This window comes from Botryllus schlosseri, chromosome 7 (genome assembly GCF_051294905.1).
Source record: "Botryllus schlosseri isolate E-star chromosome 7, Bs_hap1, whole genome shotgun sequence".
Classification (NCBI taxonomy): Eukaryota; Metazoa; Chordata; class Ascidiacea; order Stolidobranchia; family Styelidae; genus Botryllus; species Botryllus schlosseri.
In genome coordinates, this window is record NC_137242.1 from 16951719 (window position 1) to 16964347 (window position 12629).

At 39.4% G+C, this 12629-nt stretch overlaps 1 protein-coding gene and 1 long non-coding RNA gene across 4 annotated transcripts in view; one reads left to right on the plus strand and one right to left on the minus strand.

Annotated features, from left to right (window-relative positions):
- The window catches only part of LOC145443001 (uncharacterized), a 297994-nt gene that overhangs the window by 253217 nt on the left and 32148 nt on the right, over positions 1–12629 (minus strand). The gene's annotated exons all lie outside the window — the stretch shown is intronic.
- The window catches only part of LOC145442786 (uncharacterized), a 47417-nt gene continuing 39557 nt past the window's right edge, over positions 4770–12629 (plus strand). Inside the window, exons 1-3 of one of the 3 annotated variants that reach the window (XM_080320777.1) lie at positions 4770–4803; positions 5928–6043; positions 10243–10384. In XM_080320777.1, the coding sequence (XP_080176903.1) occupies positions 4785–4803; positions 5928–6043; positions 10243–10384 (277 nt within the window). In that variant the 5' untranslated portion in view covers positions 4770–4784. Of the gene's footprint in view, positions 4804–5202; positions 5347–5927; positions 6044–8888; positions 9069–10242; positions 10385–12629 lie in introns of those variants that run through there. The other 2 variants (XM_080320779.1, XM_080320778.1) reach the window with 2 other exon arrangements.

A 12629-nucleotide genomic window follows, 5' to 3' on the forward strand; every position in this document is an offset into this window, starting at 1 on the left:
GTGCCCTTTGGCAACCGTAGCGACGTAATTAGTAGGGATGGTGTGAAGGTGAGGTACATTTTCGCGTTCTGTGTGTGGACCTCAGTAATTTAGAGGTTCACGTTCACAAACGAACCTTGGTAGGTTCTGCACTGTGAACCTTTCTCGTATATTACAAATTTCACTTCATTATAACTTTGGTTGAAAGTTATCGCATTCCCACGCGGGCCACTATATGCATGACCCTGGCAGCATAAAAAATCAACACTACTCGAGCATGCACCTTAACAATCGCAAAAATATTACTTGCTTGGTTGCAAGAGCTGGCTCGAAATACCCAGCTTTCTGTTTGTGAATATTTAGTGACTCTCTGCTGTGAACTTGACACGCAATCACACAACTTCAATAGCGAAATGCGCTACGTGTAAGGATTCAACGAATGATGCTATTCATACAATCAATGAAAACAGTGCGGAGGTTTTTAACTGCGTTTAGTCTAGATCAGGGTCGCTTACTCAAAACGGATCGCGAGCCACTTTTCAAATTTCGTAAACACCTCAGGCCGCAACAATGCAATATCCCGACTTAACAGACCACCCAGTTTGGCAACGACGTTTCTAAACCTTCACGTCAATACAACTCTGTGGTCTCTAACATGAGTGGCGGTCATATCTACCACAAAAGAAGTAATATTGTATACGTGAACGCAATATGCCTAATTGCCATTCATAACGGGTGATTCTCCCTCGATGGAATGCTGTTGCCATCGCCGAAGCCGTTTGAAGTAACAAGGAATAGTTATGTTGGGAACCGAATAACAGCTAATTAAAAAAATCATTTTGAAACTGAAATGGATTTCAGCATTTCAAAATGCTTCACTTAGCCTTTTCCCGAAATCAGACCGCAAAATGCGTGTTGGTGACCACTGGTCTCGATTCTAGACATGACTGCCCCCTTTCTGAATATAAAAAGCAATGTGAATACACAATGTAATGCTTAATTAATTACTTCAGCTGGACAACAGCTTCACATTGGTATTATTGCAGCACAATAGATTCACAACAACAATAATCTCGCAGATGATGAAATATGAAAACTAGACTACTATAGGGCTGCATGAAGCATGGATTCATCGCAATCGAACATGAGAAATGTGATTGCCACTTGTTTGTGGCTTGCTGAGATCGTCAAAATAGTCACCGTTGGCACTAACTACACTGTAAAAAATAAAAACCTCGATTTACCGCGAAATGTTTGGAAGCAAGGTAGCCAGACATTTCGTGGTAATCTAACATTACCGTTAGTCAATGCAAATTCAACTTACACTCGTCCGGTAATCACACTTTACACGCCAGACTGTAATGGTACAGTCCCCTCCCGTATATCCAATCTACATGTTCTCCTGTACATTTGAGACCGAGACCGCCTACCTACCTACCTACCTACCTAAATCAGGATTACATACCAGCATGTATATTCACGTACATCCATACCTATCGCAAAGCAACCCGATGCTAAAATATCGCAAAATTTTCTTCACACTCCCAAAACGACATTGGAACAAACTGTATATTCATTCATGATATCACGATGAAGTGGTAATCGATGGAAGTGTATTGCTACTGGAGGTCTAATTCTTCTTTAGGAGACATGCAGTAACACGAGTGGTCGCAAGAAAAGGTGAATTAATTCCACCACCTGTCAAACTTCCAATTGTTTCTTTTACTCTTCCTCATTTCTTCTGCGTAACTAGTATCTTGCAGTTCCACTAAAAAGAATTCATGAGTAAGTCGCTATATAAAGCAAAGTTCCTAACCTAGACATGACATTATAAAGACTATCAAGACAAATAGGCTACCAAAAATATACGGTAACATGTTTTGAAGTACCGGTACTGGTACATTGTGTGATGAAGGCTCCGCCTTGTACATGATATAGCAGAGATTCATGACTTACTTTATCTAATGTATTGAAGCAAAAGGTTCCTCATTTGAGGTGGCACGTGTGCCAAACAAATCCAGCAGTGGATGAAAACATCTCTATGCTATGGCCCGAAAATGACATAAACAAGCCAACAGTTTCAACTCCTCCGCGACGGAGTATGTGGTGTCACAGGTCACTATATACGTCGACTAATATCCCAAAATAGAACAGAGAATGCGGAGAATGAAATATTTCAATCATGAAATCAAAGTGGTGTGCACATTGCACAGTCGCAGATATTCACGGTAACAAATATTATGTAGTACTGTATCTTTTATGATGCGTATCCCATTCAGCGTTCCTAGGAATCTTCCACGATCGTGTCCACTTTCTCACAACAAGCTTCGCTCCACCCTTTGCTCAAATCTCAATAATGGCCAGACAACGATACGACACTAGAACGATTTCGAAATAAGTCGTATTCATCCGCTGACATGCCACCAATAATATTTGCTGGCCACGTTATAATGTTTCACTTAGGTTATTTCTCTTTCATACAGAAACATTTATCATTACATATAGTTCCTTTCTTTTCCATCTAATTTCGTATAAATTGATATTTATCCCAAGTGTTGTTCACTACTTACTATACTTACTAAACGAGACGCTGCTAGTGATGTCACAGTTGTGCGTTGGCTGTTTACTACGAATCTCAGAAAACCAGTAACGCGTAACGGTAACCTATTGTAACCTATTACAGGTCGCCTTGTCCGCCATTAGCAAATGGTCAACTGAGCATGCGGTGCTGATATTTCTAGTTTCCCGAACAATATTATACATCCTAAACTGATTTTCTAACTTATCAGCCCTATCCGTAACAACGAATGTAACCAGCGAGAGCGGCCGTATATATAGCCTTATAATATAATATAATGGCTATGGCGTGGTCACATTAGCTACGATTGTCAGTTGTTTCTTGTACCCTACTATGTACTATACTGAAAATGGTACTAGGGCCAACAATTTCCGTACGACAGACCCCAGTTTCGCGAACGAGGTTGAATCAAGTCAAATCACCACGAGAATGATATATCAGTAACATTCATTTCCACGTATATATTGGCTGCAGCGATTATGAAGCTAATCAATCTTCCCAATAGCCTGGTAAACTGCAGTTACGAGTAACTGTCAGTAATTTTGCGAAGAAATTCTGGTAACTTGACTTCACAGCTAAACTAAGGTAATATTACATATCAAAATGTAAAATTACAAGCTACGCACAGTTATTGGCTGCGACCGGTAATTCGTTGTAAAATTTACAGAGATTTCCCAGTAAATCTACCAGATTTTTTACAGTGTAGAAGTTACAGTAACGTCATAAGTTTCTACTCAAGTATACTATTTAGAAATAGCGATTTTCTAGATACGTCGTGTTGATTTGGTCGTGGGGTCGTAGGGTTTTTGCAGTTAATCATAAATGCCTTTTATCGAAATTGCAGTATCTCTAATTGTATCTTTGTATCTTCGTGACTTAGGCAAAACGACTAATGCACTATAAATAAGTGCAATGTTGAAATAGATATTCAGATACCGCGATACAAGGGCTATTTCATGACACTTTCACTCATAAAAGCGATGCAAACCTCCTCCAAAACTACTTTTCAAAATCAAAATTGTATAAATTAAGTAGTTTTTCCAAAAATACGTGCACGTAGCAGTGTAGATAGTCTCAGAAAAAGTATATTATCTCGCTACCGACCACCACCTCGACAGAATCACTTGACGGCCATTCAAATAGGCCTACATACCGTTGCTACTTCGGTAGTACGCAGGAGTCCCGGATTCAATTCTCTTTGTAGTCAAAGCGTCGAAGGTTTATCTGGGATCCTTCTTCCCTGTATCGCTTGTTCATACGGCGACAAATAATCCCGCCCCGCCCCCCCTCCCCCCCAAAAAAAGACCCGATGAACGAGGTACTTCGCCACCTTCAATCTAACCTATTTATTGCATTGCATTGTGTATTGCGTATCGCATTATACATGGTGCTGTGCGTTTATCGTGTGATAATATACGATCGTACAATTATTACGATTATCGTTACTATAGAATACCAGATACTGCAAGGGTGATATTTCCTCGAATAATCTCAAATTGTCGTAGCAATGCGTCTACTGGTTGTTATTGAGTCAAATTTGGTGTGGAGCGTTTTGTCGGGAAAACTAATAATTTCTTCAACTGCATGATTGATTTTGTTAGTCCTTGAGTTCTCAAATACAGTCTCCGATCAACTATAATAGCGATATAGTTACGAGCTGACGATGCAGAAACAACTTAACATCCACGAAACCTTAAATAACTCCTTAACACTGTCTGCGCACCATGTAAGCGTATCGCTTCAAAACAAAGTTTAATAGCTTGCACCATAGGGAACTAAACCAGTCCAACACAATAAGAAGATCCGCGATAGCAGTTATGCGCTTCAATGTCACGTGAGCATGGTATTATGATATCTGTAACCTCTTTGTATCGTCACATTCCTGACAAAATCGATTATTGTACAGATAGCTCGGTCTCTAAGTAAAGCCTAAACATTGAAACAAAAAGATATTAAATTTCACAATTTCTATTAGACCGAAGATACTATATGAATGTGTTGCGCATTTCCAATATATCAATATCAGCAAATGTAGCCCCGGCTCTCGGGTCAGTATTATCAGACTAGCCAAACGTGATATGCCCTACGAATAATAGACGACTTTTATATGCGGGCAGGAGTGTTTTGCAATTTCATGATGCATTGTTGTATACTGGAAATCTCAGACTCAAATTGGCATTACAGTATCGATGTTCACTGTCCTGCCTTGAACGTCCTTTTTGGAGAGATGGAAGTTTCTGAGGAAAGTGAGCCGGTATTTATGTTGCCATTCCGCATGCATCGTGAAAACACACTTTCACTGCTTTAGTAAATCAAATAAAAATTCTGAGGCAATTCTAAGATTCGGCTGAAATCATTATTGTAATTGAGAGAGAGAGAGAACAACCATAATGTTGTAATCCCCCGATACATATAGATATTACAGTATATGCGCAAATGTCGCTGGCCGACAGACCATATTATCGGAAAGGCTGCAAGTCTTATAACTTTGCTACGTAGCTGCAATAAACCAGACAGTCTGGCATTTGACGTGCCACGCGTATAAAAGGAATATTTCAAGATCAACGAATTTGCTATCACAGTATTTGATGAATCCACGTGTTCCTGACAAATATTACTACAATATTCTACTAATCACGTCAGAAGCCAAATATAATAATTAGTTTGTTTATGCTACCGCAAAGAATATAATAGCAGTTCTACAGCATATCCAAAATAATTTGGTATTTTTCGACCATGCCTATTTCATTGCACATTGTGAACACGCTGTGGATTGATCAGGAGTTCAGGTAAATGTCATTTTCACTAAAGTGAGTAGCATTGTACTACACGTTTCGTATGCTGCGACTGCGATACAACAATGGAGGTGTCAAGGCTTCTACATTGGAAAATGCTATTGCAACTATAATTTTCGTTCCTAAGTAGCTCCAGGTGTCACGAAGCCCATAATTCCAGTACTCGCAATGATTGTATCTCACTTCTCTACTGGAATCAATAAAAGTAATACGCGCTAAGATTCGAGTACTCGTATCATTTTGCAAACCCCTATAGTGGTATGCTACAGCGACTGGTAACGCGTTGTAAATGCTTGAACTGTCCACGATTTAAGGTCGTTTGTTGCTAATTTTTTCGTTGGCGCCTGACCATATTCGGTGAAAACATATTCGTAGTTTTGTTTACTTTCGATTCGTGCCGTCACGGGCTGCGCGAATACTGCTTCATGATCCCACAACCAGGATTCGTAATTCAACGTCCATGCGTTTAGATTACTGACAATGTAGTCATATATATACAATTGTTTGTTTGTACGAATAATATCTGTTGTCACGGTATGTTAGAGGACTAATTCGCAAATTTCTGTGGTGCATAGTTGCGCTAAATAAAATGGATGCAACAAGAACGAATCCTAATCCTGACCCATTCGTCAAACCTCGACTTCCGGAGATACCGAGAGTAGATGCGCAATACCTACCAGATAAGCCTCAGGTAAGTAGACTAAACTTGTTACGTTATCGTATTTATATTCGCGCTTCTTAACCTGAGATATATTTACCCTTGGGGTTAAATTTCACTTTCTAGTGGGCAAATTTCAGCAGTAAGACATAACAACGTAAATTCTGTATAGATTTACCTCCGAAAAGAGAACTCACAAGCTACAATCTGTCGTGAAACTCATTTCAATCGCTTGTCAATCCTCCCGCCCCACAACCAATATGTACAAACAATCGTGAATCCCTGGTAATGGGGCCACGCATTTTAATTGATTGTACCTTTGAAAGATCATATCCCAAACACGATTCAACGGATAATATGTTCAATGAAATCCAATAAACTCACAGGACAGTGCTAATATGCTATAGAATTGATCTCATGCTAAGACATCGCGGTATATTTCCGACAAAGATGAATTGCATGCCGATAAACGAGAGAATATGGTTGATTTAAAATGCAACACGTTTGGCTGTTCATGTTTAGAATATTCTCACTACGTGATAGGCCACTTATCTGTGCAAGTGTTCTATAGTTGCAAGTATATGTACGTCAGTAATCACATGGCGGCATACATATTTTTATCAAATACCATTTGTTCTATTTTATGATTAAAATGGGTACTCGAGCAAAACATTTCGCAGAAATTTACTGTCTGAAATGAAATGAAAGATCGACAAAAATACCTTCTTATACAATTTAAATTTTCTAATACCAGAAATCAGTCTACTATGGTTACATTACGTCACTCATATGAGTTGAATTTTCATATGAACGGCGTGAAATAACCTGCGTATCACGGTAACTGAGTATATGTTCTAAGATTTTACCTATGTGCAGTGTGATGTAAGCCTACATACGTGCGCAGTATGTGATTACTTTAATATTCTTCGAACTGAGGCAAAAGTTACTTTACAGTACTACCATCTTCGAAAATCACGATTAAAATAGCAGAAGTTAGCAGAAATCAATACGGATTGACGCTAACTTCAACAAGCGGGTTCAAGAATGTAGGCTAATATCCATCCATTTTATTAAATATACACATCATTGTGTACATACATTTGTACAATTTAGTCAGGGGAATTGACGAGCTCAAGCGTGACTATTCGGATTTGATATTTTCGAACGTCACAGTGGACATCTGCTATTATTGCGTTTTAGAGAACTAATCAGTTTTTTTCCTCGAGTATTGTACAATATACACGAACGCATTTGTATCCTAATGCAAATGACATGCTTGAAATTAGAATTGATACATCACTTCAAGTCAGAGGTTTATGCTGACATTTGCATTCATAGCGAACCTTTAGTAAAGGTTCTTGTTCGCACGAACCAGAACCGTTCAGAGGATCACACCGTATCCTACAATGTATGCATAACATATGAAGACATGGGCTTGTAAGACACATTCACTCATTGATCGGGGTCGGGGACCATTGGCCTCAATGCTCCGTCCAACACAATAGAGCATCCAGACGGCAAACGAATGGGGCTAAGCGCTCACATGTCGCGTGACTCTCGTGGTGACGAAAGCATGGTATTGATATGTTACAGCAAGCTACATGTTTCTTCACAATTCCCACAAAGGCGGATGTCATACGAATAGCTTGGTCGCGTAGTACACCTTAAACAGTGGATAAACAAATATTACGTTACATACACTTAATTAGAAACATGATACCATTGAGTATTGTGGATAAATAATTTGGCCGCAGGTCACAATAGTACCCTGATCAGGTGTCAGTATAGGTTGTCTGATGAATCCAGTTCGTTAGCATCGCGGATAAGACTGATGTCAAAACAGACGTATCATGCAGTTAGATGGTACATATCGCTAGGTCACTAAACATTGGATGACAAGTCAATTGTAGCTTCTATAGCTAGGAGGTTTGATGTTGCTTCATGTACCTCATAATGTTATCGAGAAAGAAAGGTTTTATGTATATTGTGAAAGCTAAGACAAAGCTTTTTTTATTGTTGGTATCATCAGATATTAAACCACTGAAACGAATCGATATGCCCCGTTGGCATGTGAACCTAATAACATTTGTCTAGCACTATTAGGTGCAGGTGTCGTAGGATATTGATATCGAATGTTGTCCCCACACCCGATTAAGCCCACATACTTCGATGCGTGTTCATATTTCGCGAACAAACTGTCGAGATCACTGGTTCTCGGCCGGGGGTCTGAGAAACCTCTCTAAATGTGCATTGTGCAGCATCATTGATAACGAGATTTCTGTTAATCATATGAAGCAGCGCTTTAGGATTGACTATATCTTGTGCGTGATGAGTGTTTCTCAATTTTGGTACCTATGTTGCGGTCATAACAAAAAGTGTCGTTGGATGTGCTATGACGAGGTAATATTCATACGCCGCCACCTATATCCCTGTGAAGATGGATTTTCAGCTCTAGTTCAGATCAAATCGGAGGCGCTGGCTTCCTAGACCCAGTTACATATTTAAAGACTTACTTCTGACATGCAGCTGCAGAAATCTAATTAAGTGCATTCACATTAAAACGATAAAAGCCTCCACAAATTCCATAGTACGATTTTAGTTCAGTATGATGTTAATTTCAATAAAAGCTCAAATTTCACCCTAGTATAGAATAGATAACAATATTTGCACAAGACAGTTGCAGGCAAATTATGCTAAATTGGAACCATAGCTTTGGGTACCCGCGGACGGACGAAAAGGGGTTCATGAAGATAAAAGGTGGAGAACCAGCTGCTATAGATGTTTCCTTCCATAGCATTGAGATTCATACCAACATGCCTGTGCATTTATTAGAGTTTTGTACGTTCGTGTAGTAGCATTGCAAACTACTAGTTTGATTGAACGAGATGTTGTTATTTACACGCTCTGTTGTTACAGTTACGCTCTAAGATGTTATAAGTAGTATCGCTACGCAGAAATGGATACAACTAGAACGAATCCTGGCCCTGACAAATTCGTCAGACCTCAGTTTCCAGATAAGCCAATAGTAGATTCGCAATACCTACCAGTTAAATCACAGGTGAGAATACATCCTCCTGGATTTTAAATATCTCCACCGATATTCCAAACATAAAACGTAAGTCGACACATGTACGTCCAATAAATTTAACTGCAATTCAACGGACAGGTTTTAAAGAAATATTATCAGTATTATTGTGTTGGAAAACAAAACAGAGCTCATTATGACCCCAGAAGATGATAAACGTAGGTCTACACACAAAAAGTGGGCTATATATCACCCTTGGGATGCATAATCATATGGATTGCAGGAATTGGATTCTTTACTGTTCTTTGAAGAATGTTATAGGCCATATCCTGCGATGGCATTGATAGTGATACAATAGTAACACAATGAGCAATGCCGACAGGTGGAAGGTAGGCGAAGAGCCTTAGTTTGACGTTGGACATATGTATATGTGTGTGTCTTCATATAACTTGATTACTTCACAATATATTGACACCTCAAAAGTTCGCTTCGGATTGTATGGCCGCCTGCCACAAAGCAATTTGTCTTGACAAAGTTTGCATTATCATGCGATAAAGCACATCGACATTGTGCGCATATTGCTGAAGTTGATCAAGATGATCAGGATTACGACCACGCTTTCATTTATTCGTTATTTAGAAGGCTTATACTTGCGCATGCATCGAGTCATAAACAGTGCACGCCATACCTGTATGTCCCATCATACACAGCATTCATCTTCGATACAATTTAATGAGTTAGATACCCCAGCAAAGTAACATTGTGACTATTTTTTATTAATTGGGAGCGGCGCGCCAACATAGTGGGGTTCCGGTTCTGGCGTGCTCTATAAGTTGATCTCATATTTCAACTCATGGAAAAATGCGACACACAATTACTTAAATACACAACTAATGTCATAATTGTAACAAGGCTTCGTCATTAATTCCAATAATAACTTCATAGTGGCGAGATAAATTGCGAAGGTGTATCACATTTTTCTTAGGCAGCTATAAAGGTACGGATATAAATTAATTAGAGTAAGAGTTTGAAGTAATTGGTGCAGAGACGTTTAAAACATCGTTCATGCTACTTCTATTCGCATTCCTTTTCAAACCTCTTGAAAATCGTGCCGAAATATAAAATGTCGTTGATGAAATGTAGGAATGCTTTACAAAATATCAGTGTATGTAAATTTCGTAAAGTCTACAAGCTATTTTTATTTCAGGGTGCCACGGCACTGACCACGACCACAAAATTTGCGATTGCAGCAGTTGTGATAGCTGTGGTTGGTGCTGCCGTCATCGCCGTAGCTGTTGTCTTAACGCGCCAGTCATTGGGGACTGACTGTGTCGTGTCTGGGACTGATGGTAAGCATTATGGGACAATTTAAAAAGTTTTTGTTTTAATCATCCTACCACTACAGTTTCATGTACAGTTTTAAATAATGACGATCGGCAGCATTATAGTCGGCCGTGAGACGTCTTATCTTAGATCAGTGGTCCGCTGATTCAGGCTCGTAGTTTCTGGGGCAATTGCGAACTGGATTAAAATGAAAATTACAGAGTCTTCTCGAAAATCAATATCTCTAGGCATAGGGGGTGTACAGTATATGGGTAGGGGTACCCTCGTATCCGGTCACTGTCATTCGTGACGAAATAATCGGTAAATTTTATACAATGGGAACGAACAACTACAGGATAACAAGAGTCCTCTCGTGCTGTATCTGCACCTTCCTTGTCCAGCGGCATATGCACATCTTGCACTAATGGTATGCATATGCACAGATCGTCTGTATATATATCATGAGTTGGTGTATATACCACAAAAATATCAATGACAAAAATAAACTACGTCCTTTCCTTCCTTTCAATCATGGCTAAAAATACTAACAACGTGTATTAAACAAGGGTGATGCTTTAAATATGTTCGTTTTACATTGGTTTTTGTTTTGAATACAATCCTATAGATGTATAGCTTCATGTGTAGTAGTTTGTGGCTCTGTGAAAATTTGAGGTTCGGTGAATGCTTGCAGGTTAGCGTATGGGTTTTTAAGGTCCGTAAAGATTACGAACCATTGATATAAAATATACATAAATGTCAAAAGAAGTAGTTGAATGTCTTTGGTCCTGAGGCGGACACTATCCCTCCTACCGACATGTTGCAACGAGCATTCAGAATATGCAATGCTGCAGAATCATCTTATTTTGGCTTTATGGGAATGTTCATTGGGGTAGACCAGTGGTTCTTGAAGTGTGCTCCAGCGTCCCGGGGGGATTTGGATGTTGAAGGGGCGGAAACTCTCAGGATCCTATGTAGGGGGGGGGTGGATCAGGGGCGGTAAGCGGCGCTGAAAAAATGGTGTGGCAGTAGATGGTGTAGTGGGGACATATGACCAATGAATATATAGTAAAACAAAAACTCAATAAATCCCTGTGTTCTCATTGCAAATTAACAGTCGACAAAATCTCTCAGATCCCGAAATTTTTTTTCGCACCTTGCGCGAATATATACCTGCGATCTTTGGAGCATGTTTCCATGAATGCAGCGGTTTATTGTAATTCAGCCGGGAGTCCGCGGACTCCTACGGGTCCGCAAGGCATTTTCGGAGGGTCCGCGAAGCTTTTTTATTTGCAAAATGGTTGATAACCAAATTTGCATTTCTTTAAATTAGGGAAATCACCAGGCAGTTCAACTTCATCGCTGCTAAAACTTCAGGACTCACATCCGCGGGTTTTTCGTAAGATATAAATGTCGTAGTAGTGCAGGTCAATCAGGACGACTTCGAAATGTTTGCGAAGCTGATTTTCTCCTGTGATATATACTTAACCACTATTCCGGAATAACTTATAAATATGAGCGGCTTGATAGAAACGACGAGGCTGGGGCGTTGTATATGTTCATTAAAATATGTTTATCGATTGCTATGTCGTATATGTTGCGATCATACCCAAATGTCTCGCCAGAAGTGTTATTATTATATTCGCCATCACCTGTATTGACGAAAATGAATTTTCGGCACTCGTTCATATCAAATCGAAGACGCGGATTTGCGAGACACAATCACGTGTTTCAAGAAATGCAGTTACGCTGCTACAGAAATCGCTTTCAAATAAAAGTCTAACCACTTTCTATCCAAAGAGTATGATGTAATTTTGAAGAAAATACATTTTACTGCTGTTTATCACTAGCCTTTGCACAGGACAGATGACGGTTGTACGATAATTGAGCTAGATATGTTCTAAAACTTTGAGGGTCCATGGGGGTCCGTGACGGTTCAAAAGGGGTCCGCGAAGATAAAAAAAAAAGTTGAGAACCACTGTTATAATTCACGTAAAATGAATTGCGCGTACTTTTAGATCGGCAACACTCCCGCCACGCTATCTCTAGGGTTGCATTCAAAACAAAAATCAATTTAAAACAAAGATGTTTAAAACAAGGCCCTCATTTAAAACTTGTTTTTTATTGTTTTTTTTTTCCAAGCCATGACGTCACGAATATTCAATTGTTGCGTCAGAATGGATTGACATTGACAATTCAAAATATAGGGTAAAAATAGCTCCTTTGACGAAATATATGTACTATTGCTGTTGAACCGACTATTTTGCGGGTTCC